This window comes from Cryptomeria japonica, chromosome 7 (assembly GCF_030272615.1).
Source record: "Cryptomeria japonica chromosome 7, Sugi_1.0, whole genome shotgun sequence".
Taxonomy (NCBI): Eukaryota; Viridiplantae; Streptophyta; class Pinopsida; order Cupressales; family Cupressaceae; genus Cryptomeria; species Cryptomeria japonica.
Genome location: NC_081411.1, coordinates 860,525,292 through 860,552,251, shown reverse-complemented (window position 1 = coordinate 860,552,251; position 26,960 = coordinate 860,525,292). Strand labels below are relative to the sequence as shown.

At 37.3% G+C, this 26,960-nt stretch overlaps 1 protein-coding gene across 8 annotated transcripts in view; it reads right to left on the bottom strand.

The window, feature by feature from the left end:
* Positions 1-26,960, bottom strand: part of LOC131047057 (probable cyclic nucleotide-gated ion channel 5) — a 159,595-nt gene that overhangs the window by 77,495 nt on the left and 55,140 nt on the right. For all 8 annotated transcript variants that reach the window (XM_057980880.2, XM_059207863.1, XM_059207864.1 and 5 more), the window contains one exon: positions 22,814-23,026. In XM_057980880.2, the coding sequence (XP_057836863.1) occupies positions 22,814-23,026 (213 nt within the window). The remainder of the gene's footprint in view (positions 1-22,813; positions 23,027-26,960) is intronic.

Genomic DNA, 26,960 nt, shown 5'->3' with positions numbered 1-26,960 from the left:
CTTGCAGTTCGTGGTAGATCAAAAGAGAAAGGCAAGAAGAAGGACAAGAAAGATGAAAAAGGCAGTTCCAAATCCCGTGGGAGGTCTAAGTATCCTGGAAAGTCCAAGGCAAAGTGTTGGAACTGCGGCAAAACCGATCATTTCCGTAAAGAATATGAGGAGAAAAGAAGAAGAGACCCTCCGATTCAGATTCAGACAAATCCTCTCAGTGTGATGGTGAAGCATTTGTCACAGCCTTGGCAACGCATGCACCGGAAGATGTGTGGCTAATCGATTCGGGTGCATCTTTTCACATGACCTCACATCGGGGTTGGTTTTCGAAGTATGAAGAATATGACGATGGAAAGGTGTATCTCAGTGATGACTCTCATCTGAAGGTTGTTGGTCGTGGAAGAGTCAAGATTAGATTCCCGGATGGAAGAGTGAACGGGATCGATGGTGTAATGCACATCCCGAGTTTGGCACAAAATCTACTCTCAATAAGTAAGTTGAGTGATGTGGGTGTGCAAGTTGTTTTTTTGCAAGGTGGATGTAAAATGAATAGAGGTTCTATGGTGCTAGCTAAGGGTGTTCGGATTGGCACCTTGTATAAGCTGGATGCATGCACTGTACAGTGCAATAGTGCTTCTGTGGAGTCCAAGAAGAGGGCTCTAGATTCTTCATCCTCACCGTCAGATCAAGTTATGAAGAGGACCATTACTTCTACATCTGATGGTCATGCTTTCTGGGTACCTAAGGGTGCTAATGCTATGGAGATGAAACTACCAGCAGAGAAGACAATGTTATGGCACCAAAGACTTGGTCAAATTGGTGAGAAGGGTCTCAAAACCTTGAAAAGTAAATGCCTCGTAGAGGGGCTTGCAGATTGTAATCTTGAGTTCAATTTCTGCGAACACTGCATCTATGGTAAACAAAATCGTGTTCAAATTTACTCTAGTTCTCACAAATCTTCTGGGTTGTTCAACTTGATACATTCTGATGTTTTTGGTCCTATTAATGTTCCTTCGATTTCAAAATCTGTCTATTTTGTTTCATTCATTGATGACTACAGTAGGAGGACATTTGTTTATTTTCTCAGAAGTAAATCTAAAGTCTTTAGTCGGTTTAAGGAGTTTAAGGCTCTTGTTGGAAATCAGACTAGTAGAAAGATTAAGTGTTTGAGGACTGACATCGGTGGCTAGTTTTGCTTACCAGATTTCAACAGGTTCTGTAAGGATCATGGGATTCAAAGGCATAAGACAACTCCATACACCCCTCAGCAGAATGGAGTTGCAGAGAGGATGAACAAGACGTTGATGGAGAGGGCTAGGAGTATGTAATGTCCCCTACTAGGTTTAGGCAAGTTTAAACCAGAATAAATCCATCTTAACATACTTATGACTTAAACTACATTGACGAGGAGACATAATCATCTTAACCTGAATTCAATCAGTGATAACATAATCTTCTTCCTGATATGGAATTGATAATTCAATCAGATTTATAATCTTACATTTATTTGTTCATTCAAATTACTGTTTCTGTATATGAATATATATATTTAAGTTCAGATAGTATTACACTATATGTTTTACTATAGAATAGTTCTTTATAAGATGTTAGTTGACTAATCAACCTTTGTATATATACATATAAAATAAATAAATCAGATTATATTCCCTATAATATAAATTACTATCACTACCCATTTACTAAGTCACTAATCGTTATTCCACTTAGTAACTGTAGTGGCAGACAGATCTGATGTGCGTCAGATCTGGTCTGCCACATTATGTAAAATTATTAAGTATGAATGCCTTAATATTAGTATTATTGTAGTTTATGTTAATATTATTAATATTACATTCTGCATACAACATTATCAAGCTACGTATATTAAGCATTCATATTAGGCACATCGCTACCCTCAAAAACAAATATGTTACTGCCTATAACTTAATAGCAGTTATGACCTGTTAGAATGAATTTGTATGCCATCTTATACCTTGTTTGTGGAATGGTAATCCATAATGCCAAGGAGACACGTCTTATCCCCAACCATCTTTACCTTGTGTTAATTGCATCGTTCCAAATTATAATTGGATAACTTATTAATAAATAATTCGTCAGCATGGAGTATAGTCACTGTCTTCATACCGATCGATATCTTCCTTTATTCTAACAAGTGGTGCTTATAGTAACACGTTCCACATCAAGTATCATACATGTCCTTCTTGACCGTTGCCCATGAATCAATTATTTACCTTTAATAAGTCACTTGGCATCATTCAATTCTCGCTATTTCTATTGTGTCTTTATTTTTGTTGCCTTGTCATAATATTTTTTCATTTTCACTATTTGTATATTAATTTAATTATTATTTATTTAATTATTAAATATATAATTTAAATTCGGGACATTACAGAGTATGCTTAGTGGTGCTGGCCTTGAACAAAAGTTTTGGGCTGAAGTAGTAGCCACTGCCTGCTATCTAGTAAACAGATCTCCTACATTAGCACTTACTGATAAAACACCTATGGAGGTGTGGTCAGGAAAGAAGCCCTCAATGAGACATCTCAGAGTATTTGGTTGTGAAGCTTATGCTCATGTTCCAAATGAAAAGAGATCTAAGTAGGAGAACAAGGCAGTGAAGTGTATCTTTATCAGCTATGGTGTCGGTGTAAAAGGGTACAAGCTTTGGGATCCAGTGTCAGAGAAGGTTATCTATAGCAGAAGTGTTATTTTTAGAGAGATGAAACCTTCCACTATTGAGCTACAACTAGAGAAAGAAGAGAAACAGAATAAGGAGGTAGTTCAGATTCCTTCTACCACTGAGAAAGATGAACTACGAGCTCCTAGTAGACCTAATGATGAGTTATAGCAGCTTGGAAAGTTCTAAAGAAGATGAAGAACCTCAACCTCGGCCTTTGAGGAGGTCTACTCGTGATACGTGGCAACCTGATAGATATGGGTATTCACCAGATAGGTTTGAATATTCATTGTTGGATTCCAGTTGTATTTTTGCTTTGATTGCTAACACTAATGAGCCTAGGACTGTTAGAGAGGCTATGGGTATGCATGATGCAGATTCCTGGATGGAAGCCATGAATGATGAGATGGCATCTTTGTAGAAGAACAATACTTGGGATCTGGTACCTCTGCCTAAAAGACGTAAGCCTGTGGGATGCAAATGGGAGTTCAAGAAAAAGTTGGGTCTTGATGGCAGTATTGAGAAGCATAAAGCATGGTTGGTCACGAAGGGGTATTCCCAGGTTGAGGGAATAGATTATGGTGAGATTTTCTCCCCTTGCAAAGCTAACATCCATTCGGTTCTTGTTATCACTTGCTACAGTTCATGATTGGGAAATCGAGCAAATGGATGTGAAGACAGCATTCCTTCATGGTGATTTGGAGGAAGAAATTTATATGTCACAGCCAGAGCATTTTGTAGTCAAAGGTAAAGAAAATCTGGTTTGCAAGTTGAAAAAGTCTTTGTATGGTTTGAAACAATCTCCCAGGATGTGGTACCAAAAGTTTGATACCTATGTGTTGAGTTTGCGATTTCAGAGGTCTAAATCCGATCATTGTGTTTACTTTAAAATTGATAATAGTTGAATTCTCATTATTGCATTATATGTGGATGATATGTTACTACTTGGGAATGGAGATTTGATTTCTGACTTGAAAACTCAGTTGTCAGCACAGTTTGAGATAAAAGATTTAGGTGCAGCTAGGTACATTATGGGGATGGAGATCAGAAGGGACAGATCTAACAGAAAGCTTTGGTTAAGCAAGAGTAAGTATGTGAATTCGGTGTTGGAGAGATTCAGCATGTCAACTTGTAGATCCATGATAGTTCCTGTTGCAATGGGAACGAAATTATCTGTGGAGAATTGTCCAAAATCTCCTTCTGAGATAGAGGACATGGCCAGTGTACCATATGCGAGTGCAATTGGCAGTCTCATGTATGCTATGGTCTGTACAAGAGCAGACATTGCCCAAGCAGTGGGAGTTTTGAGTCAATATATGGCTAATCCTAGACGGGTGCATTGGGATGCAGTTAAGAGAGTGTTCAGATATTTGAGGGGTACTTCTGAGTATTCCTTGTGTTATCACGATTATCCTACTGGACCTCAGCATTCTATAAGTATTCGTGGATATGTGGATTCAGATTGGGCAAGTGACATTGAGAGTAGAAGATCCACCAATAGTTATGTTTTCACTATGAATGGTGGTGCTATTAGTTGGATGAGTAAGCGGCAAGCTGTAGTCGCTTTGTCCACGACAGAAGCAAAGTGTATGGCAGCTACTCATGCTTGTAAGGCAGCCATTTGTCTTAGGAGGTTGTGTTCAGATATTGGGTTTGATGCGGAATTGATTACTATCTGTTGTGGCAGTCAGAGTGCTATTTCCTTAGAAAAGAATCCGACTTTCCATTCCAGAACGAAGCACATTCATGTTCAGTTTCATTTTGTTCGAGATATGGTAGAGGATGGGAAGGTAAAATTGGAGAAGGTTGACACTTTGACGAATGTTGCAGATGCATTGACGAAACCAGCAAGCACAGAGAAGTTCAGATGGTGTTCTAGTTCTATAGGCCTCTCGGCCCCCTGCAATTGATTTATGGGCTATTCGAAAGGTCTTCGACAAGTGGGAGAATGTTGGGATTAAGGTGTCTCAACCTTTCCAAATCCTAACATTGGCTAATGCATTTATTTATTAATTTATTATTTATTGCCTACAAATGTCTAGTCATCTAGTGGGATCCACAGGCTTGGTAGCATCCTACTTGGCAATGACTGTATGACACATATGCTACACATGTGGAGATAGGCATCCCATGTGAGGGTCTTGACAAGTGTAGGCCTATGACAAATTCAGTGACAGAATGGACAAGTACCTTTTGCATGAAGAGGGTTATGACGAGTTGTAAGAGAATAAGCTAAAATTAGTCATTTATGACGGATTCTCTTACAACTGTAAGTGTTGTAAGACATGACAGTTGTAAGATGCGTAAGAGCATCTGTCATACCTTGAAATAGTAAATTTTGTGTGCCCAACTTAGGAGGTTTGAATGGGGAGTCATTTGGAGACGTACATGTGTCATTTGCATGCTTTTTGGTGGCCGAAAAATAGGGTCAAATGTTATACATGACCCCATCTTGATGCTTCATCTAGAAGCTTCCTCTTGAGTTGTATTTCTCTATAAAAGGCAGTCTTGAGGAGTGTTATGTAATGTAATGTTTGCAGGTGAAGTATTATGCTGCCGAAATTAATCCAAGTTGTGGGTTGTAGTTGTAGACTCCTGTTGAAGAAGCTAAGTGTTGGCATTGTATTGTAAGATTTTGATTACTGGAATACAAAGTATTGTGCTTTTGGAGTGTGGGGTTTTTTACCTGAAAGGGTTTTCCCCACGATATATCTTGTGTTCATTGTTTATCTTTATGCATGTTTATTATCTCTCTATGAATGTGTTTCTATTTCTGTAATAGAAGATTTGCAAGAAAATGTGTACTATCTCCCCCACTAGATTAGTGTTAGGAAGCGTTTTCCGCACCTTAGCTTCCTTTCATCCTCGGCATTCGCAAGGAGCAATAAAATACGTGCTTTCATAGTTGTGATACCAAACTTTGGAGTGTGTTTTAAGACACCACCTAACTTTTAAAAAGTTCGGCATTTAGTTTGATGTTTTCTAGTCATTCTCTCACCCACAACTTCCTCAAGGTAATCATGTATCTTACTACCAAGGTCGAAATTTTGAAAGTGCTTGTTTTAAACTTTGTTTTAGGCAAAGATCGACCTTATTGCTAGGGAGGGCCTAAAAAAAAAACGATTACTGCAACACTAACACTCTTGGCATATGTTTTTAGAAGAAAAATCTCGAGCTTGTTAAAATAATGCCCGAACTTTTGTTTGTTTTGATTTTTGATACTAAACATGTTTTGCAGGGTTTAGTTTGACACTTTAGGCTTTTGGAAGGCGATAAAAGAACCTCTTCTTGTTTTTTAAAATGCCAACCACTTTTACTTTATTCATTCTATCTTAAACTTTGGCCCTTTTCGGTATTTTGTTCGTGCTTTTCATCAGCCTTTTGAAAGGCGATTTAAAACATCTTGTCTTTAAACAAAACACAAACTTTACTTTGTGGGCCTCAACTATAGACTTGGCTCATTTTCGTTATAATTTTCAAGCTTTTTCGAGGTGACTTTCCATTTGTTTTTTGACTCATCTATGTTGGACTCCTTTTGCACATTTTCGATACTTTCTATGACATTGTGAAAGGCAATGACAAAAGATTTGGTCATAAGAAAAATACGCTTCCACTCCATTGCCTTCAAAAATCGCAGACTCGCGCTATTTTGAATATGCTTACAAGTGCTACTCTGAGTATTTTTCATGGGAATAGCAGGATGAACAAAAACTAGGACAAAATACTATTCCGCATGCCTAAAAAAACACGACTTAATTCGGATTACTTGCCTTAAAGATTTTCAGGGCTTTTCTCGGCATTTTTCACTGGCGTTATGACAAAAAATGATTTCATCAAAAAAGAAAAGCCCGAACTCTATTTCTTTTCTTCTACACGTTGGCTCGATAAGCAACTAGGAGGCAACAAAAAGTTTGGTTTTGCTCAAAGCTTCTCTTCTCTCTTGTGGAGCTGGTAAGACAGGGTCCCTGTCTTAGACGAGTCATGGTGTGATACGCACAACAAGACCCTCCAACAATTGCTCATTTACAATAAATATGAGGACGGAAACCCTTGGAGTTTCTCAGTGATTTGAACGAAAACCCAAATCCATCTTTGGTGTGGATTCATCCAAGATTCACCATTGCGCTTCATTTTAAGGTTGGAGGTTTATGAAGGAAAATCATATCAGCTAGGGTTTGAAGTTTATTTGCAGATTTAGGCAGTTAAAGGTGATATTTCTCTATTTTACCAGCAGGCCCTGCATTTTGCTCACTCAAAAAAGCTACAGCAAAGTCCTTAGCTGCTGCAGTGCCCATTTTAATGGCAGTACCATTGATACCGAAGCCGTATAACATATTCTAAGAACTTGTATGCTGATCATCTTCAGTTGGAGGTTGCATTAATGCTCTGTTGTTGCCATTGAGAGGTGGATTCCAAGTTCTGAAGGTGTATTCTTATTGCTGTTCATATTCTGCCCTTGGCACTAATCTGCAGTGTATTGAAGGATGTTGAAATAATAGAAGATTGTTGTTGATGCAAATCAATATCAGATTTACTGTATCTTATGATTGTATTTGGCAAATACAAGGTCAAAGATAATTTATTTAAGTTCTATTTTGAAACTACTTTATGTTGAAATGTGTTTGCTTAAAATATTGTTGAATCTTTAAATGTATCACAGTGCTGGTTCAAAATTTTGTACACTTGGGGAAATATACAAAATTGTGGCTTCAACCACAGTGTGTGAGTAAAACTCTCCTAATTAAGGGAAGGCTCCCCCTATCTACAAACTAAACTAATCTAATATGGATGGGACAACAGTCTTTCTTCATCTTTCAAGAAAAACTATACTCTTTTCTCTTCACAGAAAAGTAATAGCAATTGGAAATAAATAATAACAAATACAGAAATGAGACTTTTTGGTAGGATTTTTGGAACACAACGGGAAGCAAAGTTTCCATGAAAGCACAAAAACCTCAGTGACTTCCCCGAGACGGGAAAACAGAAAGAAAGCTCAAAGTCTTCAACTATTCTATTGTCCTATCAACCTTTGTAGAAGATTTTTTAGTAACCAAACACAGTATGTAGCAACTCAAACTCCAACTACATGCTGCACTTCACCTTATATGCACAAGTCTTAAAAATAGAAACAGCACAAAGTCTAGAAGCTATCTTCCCTCTTGAGCTTTCCACACTAGCTTCAAATATGATAAGCAGCTCAAAGTCTTCAAAATCAAATCTGAAAACCAAACATATAACTCTAAATACAATTAGTAGCTCAAAGTCTGCAAGATTGAATTTAAATCTCTCATGAACAATAGAACAAAAATCACAATCAACTCCAGAAAATGTCGTCACATAACAACTTGAATTGGCACAAAGTCTCAACACAACTTGCCTCTTTTATTGAAAGCAATCTGATTTACATCTAAGCTCAAAGTCTTAGAGTGGACACACAAACTGGCAGAATTTTGTTGCATTGCCATAAGATAAAGATTACAATAGACCCCTCAAGTATTTATAGAAGAGGAGTCATGAAAAAAAGGTGGGAGGATCCCAACTAACATGAGAAATTCTCTCAACCACCAAGAGTTATTCAATAACTAACTATGACTTATTCCAACTACACTCCTAATCGAACACAACTTGTAGTTGCTTTACATGTGATTACAAAAGTGCAAGTAATGAGTTAACTTGCAATTACAAAGTTATTTTTTTACATGTAACTTGTCAAAACAAAATTACAAATGCATAACTAAAACTATTCCATGTGTCTAAAGACGCGACTCTAACTGCATCATCCTTTGTCTGTGATGATCTTCATGTCGCTTCAGGATGCTACAACTTGAAGTATTTTGGATTGGTAAAGACATCTTGAACTGGAACAGGAACTTGCATCCTTATCTTCTTGCTTGGGGTAGTACTAGCTTTTCAAGAGGGAAAAGGTTGCCTTCCTCTTTTTATGTCATGACCATCTTTGTCTTGAAAGCATTTTATGCTCTCAACCATGAATTGTTGTATCTCTTCTTTGTATCATCCTCCAATCTTGAAATCTACTTGCAAAATAAGGCCCATGCCTTAATTCATTGATTTGGTCGATCGTGTGTGCAAAACGAACTGACAAGGGAAGGGATAAACTGATGCAAAAATGGGCTCACAAGTGAATTTCAGGTCCTGCAAGCTGCATTACATGTGTGGGGAAAATAAGAGCATTAACTTGCAATTGTGGAGAACAAACATGCAACTTCATATGTGTAATGGGTAACTACAAGTTTGCACTTGTAATTGGACCTTTAAAACTCATTTTCAAGTGTTTTTTGAGTGTATTTTGGACCAATTTCGAGTTCTTGATGGCTGACTGTAGGTAGACTTTAAATGGGTAAAATGAATGAAGGTGTGAAATGAGTGGATGAAATGGTGGGAATAGGGATCTTGATATGAGGGAAATCAGGCTTATGACCAAAAAAAACAAGTGCGGATGGTTATGAATGTATTTTTGAAGAACTTTTCTATGTTGATCATATGAAAAATGGGAAGAACTTTTACTTGTAATCAAGTTTTAAGAGCCCAATTTTGGAAAGACAAGCTTTTTCCAACTTTGAAACTTGGAATTTCACCAAAAGATGGTTAAGATTTTTCAACCAAAGGGGTAGATCAACTATTTTCATCTTACATGCAATCGGGTTTTTAAATCCCGAATTCAAGTAAAGAGGGAAAATGGGGAAAGACAATGCAATTGGCAAATTGCTTTGCAAACTTGGAACAAAGGGGAAATCTCTCACAAAACTGATTTTAGGCAAGAACAAAACAAAACATATAACTATCATGAAGAGAAAGAATCTCTTATAGACAGAAGAAGAAGATTCAAACCCTAGCCACCTTTTTAAGAAAACGCCATATGCAGCAAAAACGGCTATCAAAATGGCATGAGAATTGGTCAAATCTGCATCCAAACCCCATGCCTAGGTGAAAGAAGCTAAAACGACTTACGAAAGGCAAGATTCGTGGCATTTGAATAAGAAAATCGTGGCATTTTTCATAAACGTTTTTGCTGTTAAAACACCATAAAACCAGCAATAATGTCTTCCAAATGGCGTGAAGAGAGTTGGAAAATGTATGAAAATAGCAAGGAATCCAAAACGCCTTCCTCCTTGAATTTCTCCACAAAAATCGTTGGAAATCTTCAACAAAATCCTCCAATATTGCTGGTCGGGTTTTTGGAAAAGAACAACTTTAAAATTGCATGCAATAAGGAAAATCGGGTTTTTGAGAGCAAACAAGAAGTTTAAAATACTTGTAATAGGGAAATAAAACTCCCGTTTTAAACAATTCAACAAAAGACTAGTAAAGGGAAAATAAAATTCCTTTTACCAGTCACAAAAACAACTAAAAAATAAAACATGTAATAGGGAAATAAAATCCCTATTACAACTTATAGTGACTTTATAAAACTTGTAATCGAGGAGAAAAACCCCTACCATAACTTAAAATCACTTAAGTGGAATTTTTTAAAAGAATTACAAGTTTTATTTTAACTTTATAATTTAAAGTTCACTTGTAATATGCCCAAAAAATTCCTACAATGACTTAAAAGACAAAAAAGCAACAAGGGGGAAATAAAAGCAAGTTACAAGTTCTTATTTTCATAAAGTGCACTTGTAATTAACTAAAAATTTCCCTACAACACTAAAATAAAGGAAAAACATAAAACTTGCAACTTAAGGAAAATTTCCCACCTGCAGTCAGGAAGAAAAAATCTGAAATTGAAGGAAAGACATAGCAAACGAAACCAGAATGTGACGAAATTTGAAACGTGGTTCGAGGATGGTTTGAGGATTAAGACAGTCCAAGGACGAAGAAAAATTGTGCCTTGGGAAGCGTGCCATAGAGTAAAATCTTCAACCTGCAGTGACTGTTCTGAAACCCGAAATTGCACAGAAAGCTAGGAAAAGGAAGACCAAAACTTGGACAATGATGGCAAACACACCCCCCAATGATTTGACATTATCAAATGTGAGTTTTGTACCTTGTAAAATGTGCCTTGGAGACAAAAATGACACTTTTTAGGCAAAAATTTGTAGGGGTTGTCACATTTTTGAAAATCCAAAAATGAGGACAACACACAGTATGTAATTCCAGAACATTTTGCAAATCTGAACACAATTGAAAGTTTCAAAACAAACATTTAAACCATCGACAACTGAGTCTTCAAGAGCAGCAAGTTTAATGCCTTCACCAGCGAATGCATGACAACTGTTTGACAAAATTCCTACATAGCTCAGTGGTTAGAAGTGTGCAAAACTTTATTGGCAAACTGGGTTGGGACATTACACATCCCTTGCTTATACAGTTCATCAGTCCATGCTTCTGTCTTTTTATAATACCTGACAATTTGATCCAAATGCTCTTTTTTTGTATTGGATTTTCAATCTGCTTGTTCGACGATGCAGTTATATATATTCGGTGAGCATGGTGAAGAAAGTTGTTTAACTTTTCATTACAAAATTAAGGCAATATCAAAATTTATAGTCTGGCCTTATATGTCCTTTTATCTTTGGATGATCAATCAATATCCATTTATATACTAGCGGTCTCTTCAAAATCTCTAGACCACCATTCATCGTTTTGCCATTGTGAACTGCAGCAACTGCTTGTTGTCTTTACTTATCCAATCATCTATCTGCATTGCTTCTAACGATTCATGGTCTCCTTCTCCTTTAGTATAGGCCTTGAATATGATCAATGTATTCATGTTTCTCAGCTTTAGAATTTGTATCACCATATCTTGAATAGCAACACCCATTTCTTATGCCACCTTTGACATCAATCACAACCAATTCCAATAGTTTACAACTATCATTCAACTTACAATACCTAAGCTGACATCTCCTTGATTGGTACTATTGTGACCTATTTCACACATCGCCCCATTGCAAATGGGGACCCCCCTGTTTTTGCTTTTTAGGGCTTTGCTTTGGCGTCGCAACTGCTAATCACCAGACATGTTACAATGAGGAGTTATGGTTTTTGAGAATTCATCCCAAGCCAAGTTGAGAAATCACACTCAGAGTCATGTATGAATGTTCTCAATGTGCTTAGAAGGTTTAAAGGACGAGGATCACAATTGCTTTGGCTCATTTCTAACAACTTGCTATTTTTAGAAATTTCTGCCTTTTTGAAAGTGGCATATGGCTTTTGTTCCTCAGGGCATTTCATCTTTGGCCATGTTCTCGAAATTGGAAAATCTTGTCTCTAGGTATAAAAACCAGGGCTTTGAAATTTTTGTTTTTTTCTGAGATTAGAGTTTTGTTCTTTTAGCCATATTATCAATGCCCATGTCTTCAAATTCGAAAAATTTTGCCTCGAAGTACAAAAAGCAAGGGTATGATTTTTTTTGCTTTTTTTCGAGATTAGGGTTTTGATCACCAGGCCATATCATTATTGCCCATGTTCTCATAATTGAAAAATATGGTCTCTAAGGGTAACAAGCAAGATGAAAACCCTAATTAGGGTTTTGTTCAAAAAAAGCATTCCTCAAGTCATCAGTACACATGTCCTCAGAATTGAAAAATCGTGTATTTATGTCAAAAAAGCAAGAACTTGGGGTTTTGTTCCAGATCAATCAAGTTCGGCCATGGCAGATCATATATGGACATAGCAGCCCAAATAAATGTGTTTGGAAAAAAAACTGAAATCAAGAGCAAAATTCGCCCATGGCTATCCTAGGAAACATGTCCAAGCTTCATCAAATTTGCCCATGGCAGGAGACCTCTTAAGTCCGCCCAAGCCAAGGAAGGAAGCATGAACATGGCACAAACAACATGAAGTCCGCCTTGGCTGATCAGCAGTCAAGTCCACCCATGTCAAGGCTCCCTCAAGTCTGCCTAGGCATGTTGGAAGGTGGCAAAGAATGCTTGAAGTCCGCCCATGCACAAACAAGGTTGGCAAGCACATGTCAAACTCCTACCTTAGCTCAACTAACCCATGGCAAGAGTTAACTAAACTCCAACCTGCAGTGAGCATGATGAACAGTAGCTAAGACAAAGTTGGTACATGTTCTTCCAAGTCCGTCCCTCCTAAAGCAAGACAAACTTGTCCCAGACCCTTCCAAAACCGCCCTAGACATGGCACATGAAGTGTAAAGTCCGCCCTTGGTAGATTCGAAAGAGGTTGGCAAAGTCCACCTAAGGCACAAGCAAAGATGTCCAAGCCTACTCCAAGTCCGCCTTGGCTAATGAAGAAAATGTCCAAAGACCTTGAAAGTCCACCCAAGACATAAAACAAGGATGGCGAGATTCCTTCCAACCATGCCCTAGCAAGATAAGTTGGCATAAGACTGTCAAAATCCGCCAAGACAAGGGGAAGGATAACTTAGGGGAAAGAATAACACACAAGCAAAGCAGTGTCAACACATGATCAAAGTCCGCCCTAGCAAGCTATCCTTCAAGTTCACCAAGACATGGAAGATGAAAATTAAAACAAGGTTGTCAAGACACCTTCCAATTCTGCCTTCATCAAGTTGGCATAAAGCATGCCAAGTCCGCCAAGAAGAACTTGTCCAATGATTTTCTAAGTCAGCCCAAGGTTGGAAAGACGTTATAGTTGGAGGTTGGCCTTAGACATAAAGAAAACAAAGTTGGCTAAGACTCTTCCAAGTCCGCCATGGAGGAGGAATAAAACAAGCCTATCAAAATTCGCCAAAGAGAATTGTTTGGAAAGAAAAATGAAAAGAATTGTCTAGGCAACTTTTAAGTCCGCCATCTAGCAGAGCAAACAAGTCGGCATGATGTCTTCCAAGTCCACCGCAAGGAGATGTCCACACTTGAGCAAAGTCCGCCAAGGATGAAGTAGATAAAATGGCAAAGCATCTTCAAACTCCGTCTTGTCCAAGCATGTGCCAAGTCTGCCTTGGCAAGGAAACCATCAAGACAAGCAAGTTGTCCATCAAGCACGCCTTAGCATGCCTAAAGATCTACAAACTCCGCCTAGCTGGAAAAAGCATAAGAAGGAAAACATGGACAAGAAAGTTAGCAAAGGTTTAAAAGATGAAATCAAATAAAGCAAAATCCTTGTCCAAAGAACAAAACACATTAAAACAAGGTGGCAAGACTTCTTCCAAGTCCGCCAAAGAACATGGCAAAGAGCTTTCAAAGTCCGCCCATGATGGGAGGAGGTTGGCAAAGATAAATTTGAAAAGAAGATTGTCCAAACAAAGACAAAGTCCGCCTAGGCAAGGAAAGGTGGGGGTTTGGCATGATGAAAAGACAATAAAATTTTGCAAGGTAAATTGATCAAACACAAGTTGTCCAAGATGAATTGCACGAGGTTTGCCAAGCAAAATAAGTCATTAGAGCTTCCAAGTTGACTAGGAATAAATGGAATATGTGAAGATGCCTAAACCAGATACATATTCACCCATGACCTGTGCGTAAGACATGAAGATAATCAACTTGCCATGGCAAAGGAAGAAAATGGCTAGAGAAACAATTTCGACCAAGAAACACATAAAATCAAGGGTTAATTAATTGAATGGGTTGGAAATAAAGCTCGACACTTAGAATATTTTCCAAAATGAATTGAACACTTAGAGAAATTTTCAAAAAATGGCCGTGTGGAATTTTCCACAATCAAAAGAATCAAATTTTGACTACGTGTTGGAGAGGAAACAAGAAGAAAGAAGAAGGATAAAGAGGGAAAGTAAGGAGAAGATGAATAAAATCCTTGTCCAAGGGTGGAGTTTGTTCTACTTAGCACAAGCCAGATCCAAAATTGAAAGCAAATCCACATGCAAAGTGTGTCCGAGCAGAGAAATGGTCAAAATCTTGGCTAGATGTTTAAGGATCCACATGAAGGTGCCACAAAATAAAATTGACTAGCCAAAATTTGGCTAAGTATAGGAAATACTTCACAGAAAAAGTTCCAATTTCCTTCATTGTGGCATACGCACAGTGGCATTCTTCTCCAAATTCAAGACACTTAAAAGAGTTTCCACGCATCAAGAAAGAAAAATCTTCAGACCTGGCAAAAATATACAAAGAAATTCCAGACTTCTTGAAGGATTTCATATCCTGAAGAATTCAAGACAAGCTCCCAATCAAAATCAAATGGTGGCGAGAAGACTTCCAAACCACACTTTGCTTCGCCACACTGAGGACAACTACACAAAGCGGGTGCAATCTCCAACGGCTTGTGCTTATGATGAAATGTTGGCATGCACAGAGGATAGGCGCAGACTAACTTTGCACAGTGAAATGGAAATCATCCATTCACCAAAAGTATGAGCAGAGATACACTGTCAATTAACACTTATCAAATCCTTCATTCACTTCTAACAACATGAAAGCAAATCTAAATTAACTTTAACTAATGTGTTGAGGAAATTGAAACCATGCTAATCACTCAAACAACAAGGATTACAAAGCCTTAAGAGAAAGCCCACATGCAATATATTATTTGAAAAAATGACCTTCACGCAACAATATATCAAAAACCTCACTCTCCAAATGAGAGGAGGTAGCCTTATCTAGTATCTCAGGAAATAATAAACGACCGAGATCAAACAATGATCAAGGGCCCAAATTGAAAGTTATAAACCCTAATTAGGGTTTCCCAGAACTCTATCAGTTTGAATGAATGAGAACATGACAAGTGGCATAGTTGCCATTCTCACTAAAGTATGCGTCTAGTTTCCTTTTCAGATAAGTCAAGTTCATTGAATCTGGGCATGTTGACTTGGAGCAATCTGATTGGTCAGAAGATGACGAGGCGCCACCGCAGCGTGAGTCACTCCTAATCTTGCTGACGCGGCGCAGGAGCAGGTACGAGAGCTGGATCAACTCATTGGGGGGCCAATGGATGTTGCTCTCTTCCTTGAATCTATGCTTCAATGCGATCAGCAATCGCTTCCTCCTCTTTGAGGATAAAGCACATTCGACACCAGTCAGGATAATTTCTTTTCACTCCAAGCTAAGTTGTATAATTCTGTGATGATGTTTTCTTGCTCGTCATTGAAATTCAAGTCTGGTTGTATTACTGGTTCAAGATCTCTTCCTAGTTCAGGAGGAACGATTGGCAGGCCCATGAAGCTCAGAAGGAAAATTGTTGAATTTCTTAGAATAATTTCTTGTTGACAACTCTATGCTTGCTTCTTCGTGACCCCAATTTATGTTGCGCAAGAGGAGGGTGAAAGCTCTGGATAACCCCTTGCAAATATAAAATGATAGGATCAAGTTGTTCAGACATTCACTGTGATCATGCCCTCCTTCTTGATACCTTGAAAATTGGAGAAGAATTTCTCCATGCCTTCATCATAATTGAGGAAATTGGAATTTTCTTTGTGAAACATTTCCCATACTTAGCCAAATTTTGGCTATCTTCACGCTCGGATGAACCTTGCTCGTGAACTTGTCCTCAATCCTCCGTTAGGCTTGAAACTCCAGCTGTGATCTCTAAGATGATCCCGCTTCGACTACCATCTGCGACCTACAAAACCAAAGGAAATTAAGTTAGAAATCTATCTTTTATTGCAAAGTTTCGAAGGTTAGATGGCAGAATGCTTTGATCTTTCGATTTCTCAACACTTTTAGCTTTGAAACAAGTTGTGAACACTTAGAAGGTCATGCTTGAAAGAAAGAACGTTCAATCCAAAATGATCCTCTTATCAAAATTTTGGATAAACACGATAAAGACACCTCCAATATACTCAGAAAAAATTGAGAAAATTGATAAGTCTGCTTGCCAATCAACTTCACCTTAGACAAAAATGAGAATATAGAAAGAACAAAACTCAGAAAACTTGAAAGTTTTGCCTTCTATTAGTTGATTGGACTCCAAAATCTGCAGATACTTGATAAGAATGAAGTTGAAAAATTAAAACTCCTTCAAAAGTTCGCTCAATCTGCAAGAGATCACCCTGCAACACCTCCAATCTGCAAAATCTTCTTCGAAATAACTCTCAACCTGCAAAATAACTCTCAATATTACTCTTAACTTGCTCAGAAAGTTCGAACCTTATGTGTGAGAATGAAGAAGTGAAGAAGGTATTTGTAATGAAGATTGAATTTGCAATTAGACACATGCAGATCTTTTCCAATTCATGTTTCTAATTCAATTTCAACCTTGAGAAAGTTTCCAATTTGATTTTGAGTTGCAATGTCATCTTCCTTAAGTTTGAATTATTCATCTTACAAATTTCTAATTTGATTTTCCACTTCATATTTGATCTTCAAATATCTCTTTTTAAAACTTTCTAATTTGGAACTTGGTTCGAATCTTATGAAGATTTGGATGACATCACCAAGGAATATTCTCCTTTCCTCAATACTTAGCAAGTATTTTTGGCTTCACCTTTGACTTAGGCGAACTTCATGAAGTTTGTTTCTCATTGTGTTGCAAGGCAAAGTCAGACTTTTATAGAGTGAGAACTTTCCTTATGTTTATGTGCACTTTAACTCTATCACATTTCCCTCAAGGTGGACTTTGTTGGTCATGTTTCTAACTTGTTGCAATGTTGGGCGAACTTCCATCAATATGAAGGATAAGAGCCATGTAGCATAGGGTGGACTTTATAAATCATATTTTTCAAGGCGGACTTTTGAAGTATCACCAAGGGCGGAGTTTAGGTGTTGCTTTGAAACCATCTTCTAGGCGGAGTTTGGAGAGATAGGCATCTTCCTTCATCACCTTAGGCAGACTTTTGAGAGGCTTGCACACCACTCACCATCATCTCATAGGGCGGACTTTTTCTTCACTTTGCATGTCTTCTAAGGCAGACTTTGCTAGTTTCTTCACACCTTAACTCCCTCAAGGCGGACTTTCTATCTTCCATGATGGCGAACTTTGTGAGCTTCATGCCCCTTGCTATCTTCCCACCCTAAGGCGGACTTTCTTGCCTCCTTGGACCTCTTTCATGGGCGGAGTTTGAAGAGATCACCAAGTAGGGCGGAGTTTATGACCATCACCAAGGCGGACTTTATACATTTCCCTTCATGGGCGGAGTTTTGAGCTTCCTTCTTCATGGCGGACTTTGGAGTTGCATGACCTTTTTGAAGGCGGAGTTTCAAGAGTTTATCACCTTGGGCGGACTTTAACCTCTACACATGGCGAACTTTTCTGATCTTGAGCACCTTTCACTTCATCCATAGGGCGGGCTTTTGAAGACCACAACTTGGGCGAACTTTTGATCTCTCTCCATAGGGTGGAGTTTCTCATGTTCACTTCATATGCCTTCTTCCTAGGGCGGACTTTTCAGGCATCTCCATCATCATGCTTGGGCAGACTTTTTAGGCATCTCCATAGGGCGGACTTTCTACCTTATGCTCCAAGGCGGGCTTTGGAGAGATCAAGAAGGCGGACTTTTGTAGGCTTGGCATCATGGGCAGACTTTTCATCCCTCTCCACAAGGCGGAGTTTTTAGGCATCTCCATAGGGCGGACTTTTTAGCTCTCTCCATAGGGCAGACTTTTCATCCCTCTCCACAGGGTAGAGTTTTTAGCTCTCTCCATAGGGCGGACTTTGAGACACATGCTTCAAGGGCGGACTTTCATAGACATCCATTCATCATCACCTTGGGCGGAGTTTGGAGAGATCATCAAGGCGGACTTTGAAGACTACCTCCAAGGCGGACATTGAAGTGTGCACTTTGAGGATGGAACAACTCTTGATGCCAATTTTGTTCTGTTTGTATATGAAATATAACATTTAAGTATAAGTGGCATTTCGATATGTCTTTTCTCTTTCTTATACTTTAAGTTATATTTCATATATATTGTTAGGATGGTCGAGAGTGGTCTTAGATCTCTAGGACTTATAATGCAAATTCTAGTTTTTAGGAGATCTTTCAAAATTTCAGACAGTCAGCTTTCAGGCCAAATCAGGATGACATATGCGAATTTCCAGACTTAGATGATTTTTCGAGCTGATTATCCTTTGAATGTGCCATGACCCCCTAAAATATAGAAACTTAGCTTTTTGAGTCAAAACTTGAAAATTTTCAATCACGATCAAAGCAAATTAGTGGTACCAACGCAAACCCTAGGTCCCCACTCCGAAAAAGCAAAAAGCAGGCATCCCTAAAAAATAGGGAAAACTTTCTAAAAATAGCCATTCTGAAGATCGGACTAAAAATGCCAAAAACGAAACTTCCTAAAAAACTAGGAAAAAGCAAAAAAAGCAAACTTACTAAAAATAGAAAGTTGTTCAAATTCGTTCAAATCAATTGCGTTCTTCGTCCTTTGGCCTTTCTGGGCACTTTGAAGGTATCTGGACTCTATTATCACTTGGCTTGCAAAAACTGACTCTCAATCCTTTAGACTCAAACCGCTCAAAACTGACAAACTGAAGCAGAAGGCCACGAGACACTAACAAAAACCTTAGAAAGCAGGAAAGGAGAGGATCCCCATCTTCAATGGGGCGATGTGTGAAAAAGGTCACAACAAGACTCCTAATGAACAAGTATCTCTCTATGATTTTTAGCCTATGTACAACACACTGCCTTGATCTAACCTTGGAGGACATTAAAAAAATTGAATGAGTTACAAAGATATTGCGAAGGCTCACAAAATCACCAAGTTCATCTACAATCACACAAGGGTGAACTGTGTATTATGTGCTCGTTCACAAAGGGCAACAAGCTGGTTCAATAAAAAAGTGATGAGATTTACTCCACACTTTCTTGCATTCCAAAATCTTTGTTAGGAAAAAACAAATTTGAAGCAAATGTTTCTCTCAAATGAGGGAATGGACTCTAGCTTCACAAATTTAACAAATGGTATAATAGTGGGAGAGTGCATTTATTCAACAAGATTTTTGGATGCGGCTGAACAAGTTGTAAAATTTTCTAAGCCTCTAGTGCAATCTTTGGGGCTAGTGATTGGTATAAATTCTCCATGGGTTAGAGCCAAGGCAAATGCCAAGTAGGATGGGAAATAACACATAAAGGTCTATGCCATTTTGACACAAACGATTCAAGATGGGATGGACAAACGCACTCCCCTCTCCATGTTGCTAGATCCTACCAATGTTGTTCTATAGGGGGTCATTCAAAAGTTCATGATAGTATTGAGGTCAACAAGACCTATTAGTGTGCATGCAAAAAATGCTCCCTACACCAAAATAGTTGCAAACCGTTGCGGTAAGGGTTATTTTTTCTCAAATATGGTTTTGTGCAAGGGAAAAAGATCATCAAACCAAGTAAACTCTATAAACTTTGCATACTCTCTATCTATTGCAGACATGTACATTAAAAGTGTTAAAGTTTTAGTAGATCTAATATGATATCATCTCAAAACAATTTGTGTTTTCAAAGCAATGCTGGGGTGTTTTTGCCCAAGAAGCCAAAAATCTTTGATGGATGGTGAAGCACATTTTGAGTCAGCCATTCAATTCATCTGCATGCAAGCTTACTTAGAGTGGTTGTGAACACATAATTCCAATAAATGCACCTATCTAACACAACAATAGATGAATGACCTGAGGTTCATTCACCACAACCTTCACTTGAAGCTAAAGAAAGCTCATGGTTATAGCTTTGAAATACCTCCAATCATAATAATAAATTATAATCATTACCTTTTTCAATATCACTTGTTAAAACTAATTTCTATAAAATCAGGTACCATTAAGGATGACCATCCAATTGGCCTCAATAAGATCAATACAAGTTCTACGTGGGCTGCAAATAATCATGTCCTTGAACAATGATAATTGTGATCTCCTTAACAAGTGCAACTATGATAGTGATCCAATTGAACAACTTAGGAGAGGCTCTAACCCAAGAGCTTTATCATCAGGACCTGCAACATTCTAGTATAGCTCTCTTCCTAGCAGCAAGAATTATTGGCTACATTTGAACTTTTGGAGCTTTGTACTTAGTTTGATGTTGAATTTGTACAATGTAGATTGTAATTGAAACTTTGAAAATTATTAGCATCTTTTTTATTTATTCAATATGAAGTATGCATTATGCAATGCAATCTAATCAGCGATATGAAGATAAACGACAAAAATCTATATTCCACAATTTATGGGCTAAACTCTCAATTTTACTTGCTCTCTATAGCTCTATGCTATTGAAATGCCTTTAAATTTCAAAAACAGCAGTTTTTCTCCCTTTTTCTATCATTTTACCTCTCCTTTTTTTCAAAAACATTCTGACATTTTATCATTTAATTCCCAAATTTTGAAAAAATATTTTACTTTTGGTCTGCTGATTTGTTTCCCAAAAGATTTTTGCTGCTGTGCTGCCCTTCATAATTTGAAGAGATGTTTACCGTCACATCATTTCATTTTGCGTTATAATAAAATGACAAATTAAAATGCTATCACTATTATGAATTAAATACTTTAGCCTAACCGATTGAATTATAATAAACAAAAAAAAAAAAGAAAATCCAAATTACAAATTAGAAAAATAAGTTCTAATTATTTTTTTATGGAAAAAGAATATAAGAAAAAATCTAAAACAGATAAACAAATATAAAAAAAGCATTAAAAAGAAACATCTGCATTTAAAATTCGGAGGACAAATGAATTTGAAATCATATAAAAAGTTCGTTTGTTTTTTCTTATCCAAGGAAATAAAAGACAAAAATAAAAAAGAAAAAAATGTGAGTTAAATCATTTATTCATAATGGGATGTAGTAGAGAACTATAAATGTTTATTAGAGAGGCTTCTTAAATAATTAGAAATCAAAAAATAGTGAAGTTTAATTTTTTTAATTTATAAATAAGAAAAAAAATTTAAAAAATTTATTTTACAAAAAGAATTAACTAATAGAAGGTAATTAAAGGTAAAACTGCGTATCTTCCACCACACGTCTATGATCAGTAGCTTGTCCCACAAACAGAAAATGTTTAGTTATTGAAAATTACCATAGTAGCTTAATACCAATTTTGATGGAAAATCAAAATGGAGAAATTTGATGGGATATATATATATATATATATATATATATTGAAAAGGGGTATATCATGCTTTTTAAAAATAAGGGGCAAATGGTATGATAATTTTGGACACACTACTGAAATTTAATTAAATGTGGGATGCACTCAAGAAATTATTTTAGAAAAAAGGTCAATAGAAAAGAAACTTATATTTTGAAATTCCAATATTACAAACTAAATTGAAAGACCAAGGGTACAAAATATTGAAATAAAAAGAAAAAATAATTTTCAAAAACTATATCAGAGAAAGATGAAAGATAAAGATGTTACACCTTGGCAAGCAAAATCAATTTTTATTCTTACAGTTAGAAGTTTAAAACTTTAAAATAAGGTAAAAGGCTATTCCAACCAAAAGAAAACCAATCCGCTTAAACAAATTTCCATTCAGTAAAGGATTTTAATGTGAGTCAAATGATTGATTTAATGTCGTAGAAATTCCAACCATGAAGAAATCGAATTTTGACAGTCACCTGAGTTTACAAACTTTTGAAAATGTTAACAATACCTACCAGACCAAATCTAAGTTTGATGCAACAAATTTAGACAGTGAATTCCAAAAGCTCTTTTACTCATCTTCATGGACTGAAAAAATCATGTGTACAACAGATCTAAAGGATCTGAACTGTACCAAAAACCACCTATTGCAAACGATTTTCCCTCAGAACAAGAAGTTCTAAATAATCTAATAATGATTCTCAGAAAAAAGCCTAGATTTTTAATCCCAGTTCTAAATGGCATGCTTGGAGGTACTGTCACAATACTCAAGTAAATGCATGAATGGAACAAGCATATACTGTGTGTCACTACTCTGGATATTTGTCGAAGTCCTTTTAGTTAACCATATTCTCATGGTGCTTTAAGATCAAAGCCTTTCCAACATGGGAGGGCATGTTATAGGCCTAATTAATAATGACAATGACCCAGCCTTTGGCTACAAAATTATTCTCGAGCATCTTGCTCTTACATATTACTAAACATACAGCTGTCTATGGTCAAGACTCCAACTAATTAAGGACTATTTCAGCTATAATTTGTTAAGCAAGTGCATGCAATGCAACCGACCCAAAATATGCTATCTTTGAAATGCTCAGTAAGAAAAAGTAAATCCTAATTATTAAAAGAATATATTTAAACTAGATAAAGCTCAACACCAATGGAAAGAAATATAAACTTGTCCCATCCCAAACAGTCACCCAAACTTACATGACTTGCAAGAATGTACAGAAGTAAGTTGTAAGCAGCCCCTGCCCATGCTGTTTCAGTAAATACTCCAGCTGTCCTTATCACCTCTGAGGAAAGTGGATATATACGGAAGAATCTTGGGAAATACTGGAAAAAGACAACAAATCGTAAAGCGTTCTTGGTATTCAATGCAGCTGATCCTCTCATTTTTGGGATGAATATCCAGATAATTGCCTGTACAAGAAGTTATAGATAACCATAAAATCTCTCATACAGCATTTAGAAAAATTAAAAAAAGCAATACTTTTTTGTCAAAGAATCCATACATATCAATTGACAAAACAAAAAAAGCAAACTCCAATCGACACCAACTGCTTCAGCCCATACCCTACTTAAAACAAAAAGTCAAAGGAACCAGTCAGGCGACTCTCATTTCCTAAGACCAACCACCTAGGACCACATAAATAATATACTTGCCAGTATTACACCCCAGTTTGCTACTTGTGGAACGACTTGGACAAGTGATTTGCATTCTGTTTTGTGCTTGCATTGTCTAAAGTTAAACAAATATGCATGCATAAAATAAATTTATACAAGTAATACAAGCCATAATTTAACATTCCCAATGCTTGCTTTCATTTATATTTCAAATCATCACTTAATGGATCATATGAATATAATAAACAATTCATTCTCAATATACAAGCCATAAGCTTTGGTGCCCTACTTCTGGGGGTGTGTGCTATTCTTGGGTCCCATAGGCTGCTTCGGCTTCGTAGACATTATTAAAATCTGTCATTCATTCATTCTTAAATATTAAAATTTGGGTCTTGAACATCAATTGAAAAAATCAAGCATATTTGATTCGATTTTTGAATATTAGTGAACTAAATATTTTTAGATTTTTTGTTCATGATACTCATGGCAAGTGTCTATAAATGATGAAACAGCACCAAGACAAAGTATCCTAGTAATTCCCTACAGCAAACACAAATGATCAAAATAAGATAATCAATCCGCAACCATCTTTTGTGCTCGACTACATCGATAGTTTAGGACCTTAGGTTCTGTTGTGCGTTGCACACACTCCCTATCGCCGACAGGGTCACCCTCATTTCTTTTCCAGCCTTCGTCCTGCCTACTTTCCAATTTAATATTTATTCACCATTTTGGGATCCAGCAAGTGGTAGTGAAGCAGTGAGCTGTGTAATAAAGGAGATGGGGCATCCACTAGCTTTAAGTCACATGGCCTGGGAGTCCTACGCAGAGAGTCTCACAATTTGAATGCCCAAAATCAATCCAAGGGAGACTAAGTTTTAGCACAAGCTTGGAAATCGGCTAAGTTGGCAAGAATGTCAGTTCCATGGGTTTGCGAAATTCCCTTTAGCCCGAATTTGAAGAGTGAAGTAAGGCGTCAAACTTTCTAAGTTTTCAAACTCCCTCTAAACCCCGAAAATCGCCTGAGAGGGTGAAAATTTAAACCTTTTCAAAACTCCTTTCTACCCCGAAAATCGCTAAGGCGTTGAAAATGGTGAAGTTTGCAAAAGGTCTTTTTCCCCCGAAAATGGACAAAGTAAATCGCAAAAGTAAAAAATGAAGTAAAGCGTTATAAACTTGAGACTTTCCAAAATGATCATTTACCCCATCGCCACAACCAACCAAGTGAAAAGGTGTTAAGTTTTAAATTTTGCAAAAGGATCATTTAGCCCGAAATTGGGAAAACACCAAAAATCGCGAAACTTTAATTTGCAAAAAGGCCTCATGAGCCGAAAACGCAAACCAAGTGAAAAGGGCATTATAAACTTCGAAAATTTGCCAAAGTGACCTTGTGGCCCGAAAATGCCAATTCACAAAAAGAGTTAAAACGTCTAAACTTTTCAAAATCGTCCTCTTGGCCGAAAAGCGGAATGCAAAGCAAAAACGTTAGCCATTAAAAAAGTGACGTTCAGCCCGAAAATGGGCGAAGCAAGTAAAAAAATCGCGAAGAGATCATTTACCCCGAAAATGCCAAAGGAGTCAAATCGTTAAATTGGATACTTTGCAAAGGCTTGTCTTGACCCGAAATTGGGCGAACAGAGGAATCGTGCGGGTTATATGTGTGGCGTTTAGTCTCTAAACCTCCAAGATCGCGAAGCACTAAAACCGCGAAAATCTGCACTCTATCCTGTTTGGTCTGAAAATCGCTAAGGCGTCCAAGATCGCGAAGTAAGAGGAAGGGGTTTAAGCCGCAAGGTTTTCAAAGGATCCTTTTGCCCCGGAAAAGAAAAGTAGAGAAGGCGTTTTGTAAAGTGGCCCTTTACCCCGAGAATTGCCGAAGTAGTATAAAAGTTTAACTTTGGAGCATTTTCAAAATGTCGTCCAACCCAAAAATCCCAGTCACAGAAGAGGTAGAGTGTTAAACTCTCATTTTTACGAAAACCCTTGCATTTCGAAAACGCAAGTTAGGGGAGGATAACGCATCGTTTTACCTCAGCATTTCGCAAAGCCTAGCAGTCCAATATCGCGCGGGAAAGAAAAGTGGAAAGGTGCAACACTTTGCAAAATCGCCTAATTCTCCAAAATTTCAAGAATTGCAATTTGTTAAGGGTCGTTTTTAACCAAAGTTCGTTTATGATTGGGCAAGTCGCCTGGTATGACTCGTTTTCTCTCCTTTAAATCTTTAATGAATGCAAAACTGGTCACTATGCTTAACAGATAATGGAGAATTAATCAGATGAAATTTTATAGATCGCAATTTCCTTTTTGAAAGGTATCAAGCAAAGCTTTAAACATAGTGCAAAGGCAAAGCCTGTCAGGAAAATTAACCTTGAAAGGTAAAATTCAGACTTAGGGAAATTTTGAACATTTTGAAAACTGAACTTAAGCAAAGACTTTTCTTCGAGTGCAAAAATCGGCAATCATTAAACACCCGAGCCCTAATATGCAGCCAAGTGTCAAATTTTTTAAACAAAGCCAGCTTAATTTCTTATTTCAAATAGCATTTCACTTCCAGTTAATTAAGCTCTTTTATTGAAGCGTCATGCTTTTTTTTTTCTGAATCTGGTGTTCCTATTTGATCTTTGGTTTTATACGCTAACATCATCCTCTATTTTGACTAGCCTGTTTACTTCCTTCATCTCGTCTCGTAATCCGTGTCCGATTGTGCTAGATAAATGCCTAAATCGGCGGTAGAATCCTCAAAAACACCTGGTGCAACTGGAACATCTCAGGTCTCTAAATCTGACATTCCCCGCAGAGGCGAGAAGATGAAATACCAGTACCAAAGAGGAGTTAGGGAGTCGAAAGTCCAGACCATATGGGAGAACATAGGTGATACTGATTTGGGCCACATAGACATTCAAGATTTCAGAAACAAGGTATATTCTCCTAACGCCTATGGCAAACCTAGGCAGATGATGGAGAGTGGTATCGCTCAGGCAGCAGGTCGGGCCATCTGGAAGGAGTATTTGCACAGCGAGGATGAATTTTTGGAAAAAGGGTCTACAGCAGAAAAGGAGAAAGTGCTTTCATAAAGTGCAAGTTTCTTTTAAAATCTTAAAAAGCACTTTTTAGGCATAAAGTTCATTTTTAACTGCCAAAACAATTGTAAATCTTGAGCTTCGTGCATGTGCACTTTTGGAGCAGCTTTTTGGGTAGTTATTGATTATCCTTTTGGCATTTATTGTTTCTCCTTTTGTTGCTGCTGATATTTTGCCTCCCATTTATGGGTATGGGCAGTTTTGATAGAGGATGAATCTGGCCCACTTGTTTAGGTTTAATCTTGGCCATTCATCCATTTTGGAATTCTATATAAAGGAGTTAGTTCCTCCTTTGTAGAGAGAAAACAAAGATTGTTGCAAAAACTCTGGCGAAATATATACAGGATTTAATGGATGTTAAAGTTGTGTTTGTTTTACTACGAGTGCATGTTCCTCTTCTCCATTTATTTCATATTTCTGCAACTGTATTTAATTTTAGACAGTTATTTATGCATATATTTGATGGAAAATCTTGGTTCATACCATTAGGAAATAGTTGATTATTGTTTCCTCTGCATGGTTAGTCTGAACCCCTTTTGCGCTAAGTTCGGTTATTAAATTTGGATGAATAGGTGTAAGAGTCTATCATTCGTATCTAATAGCTTGAAAATTCAAAATCCTTAGATGATTGCACTGGTTTTTACCTAGTT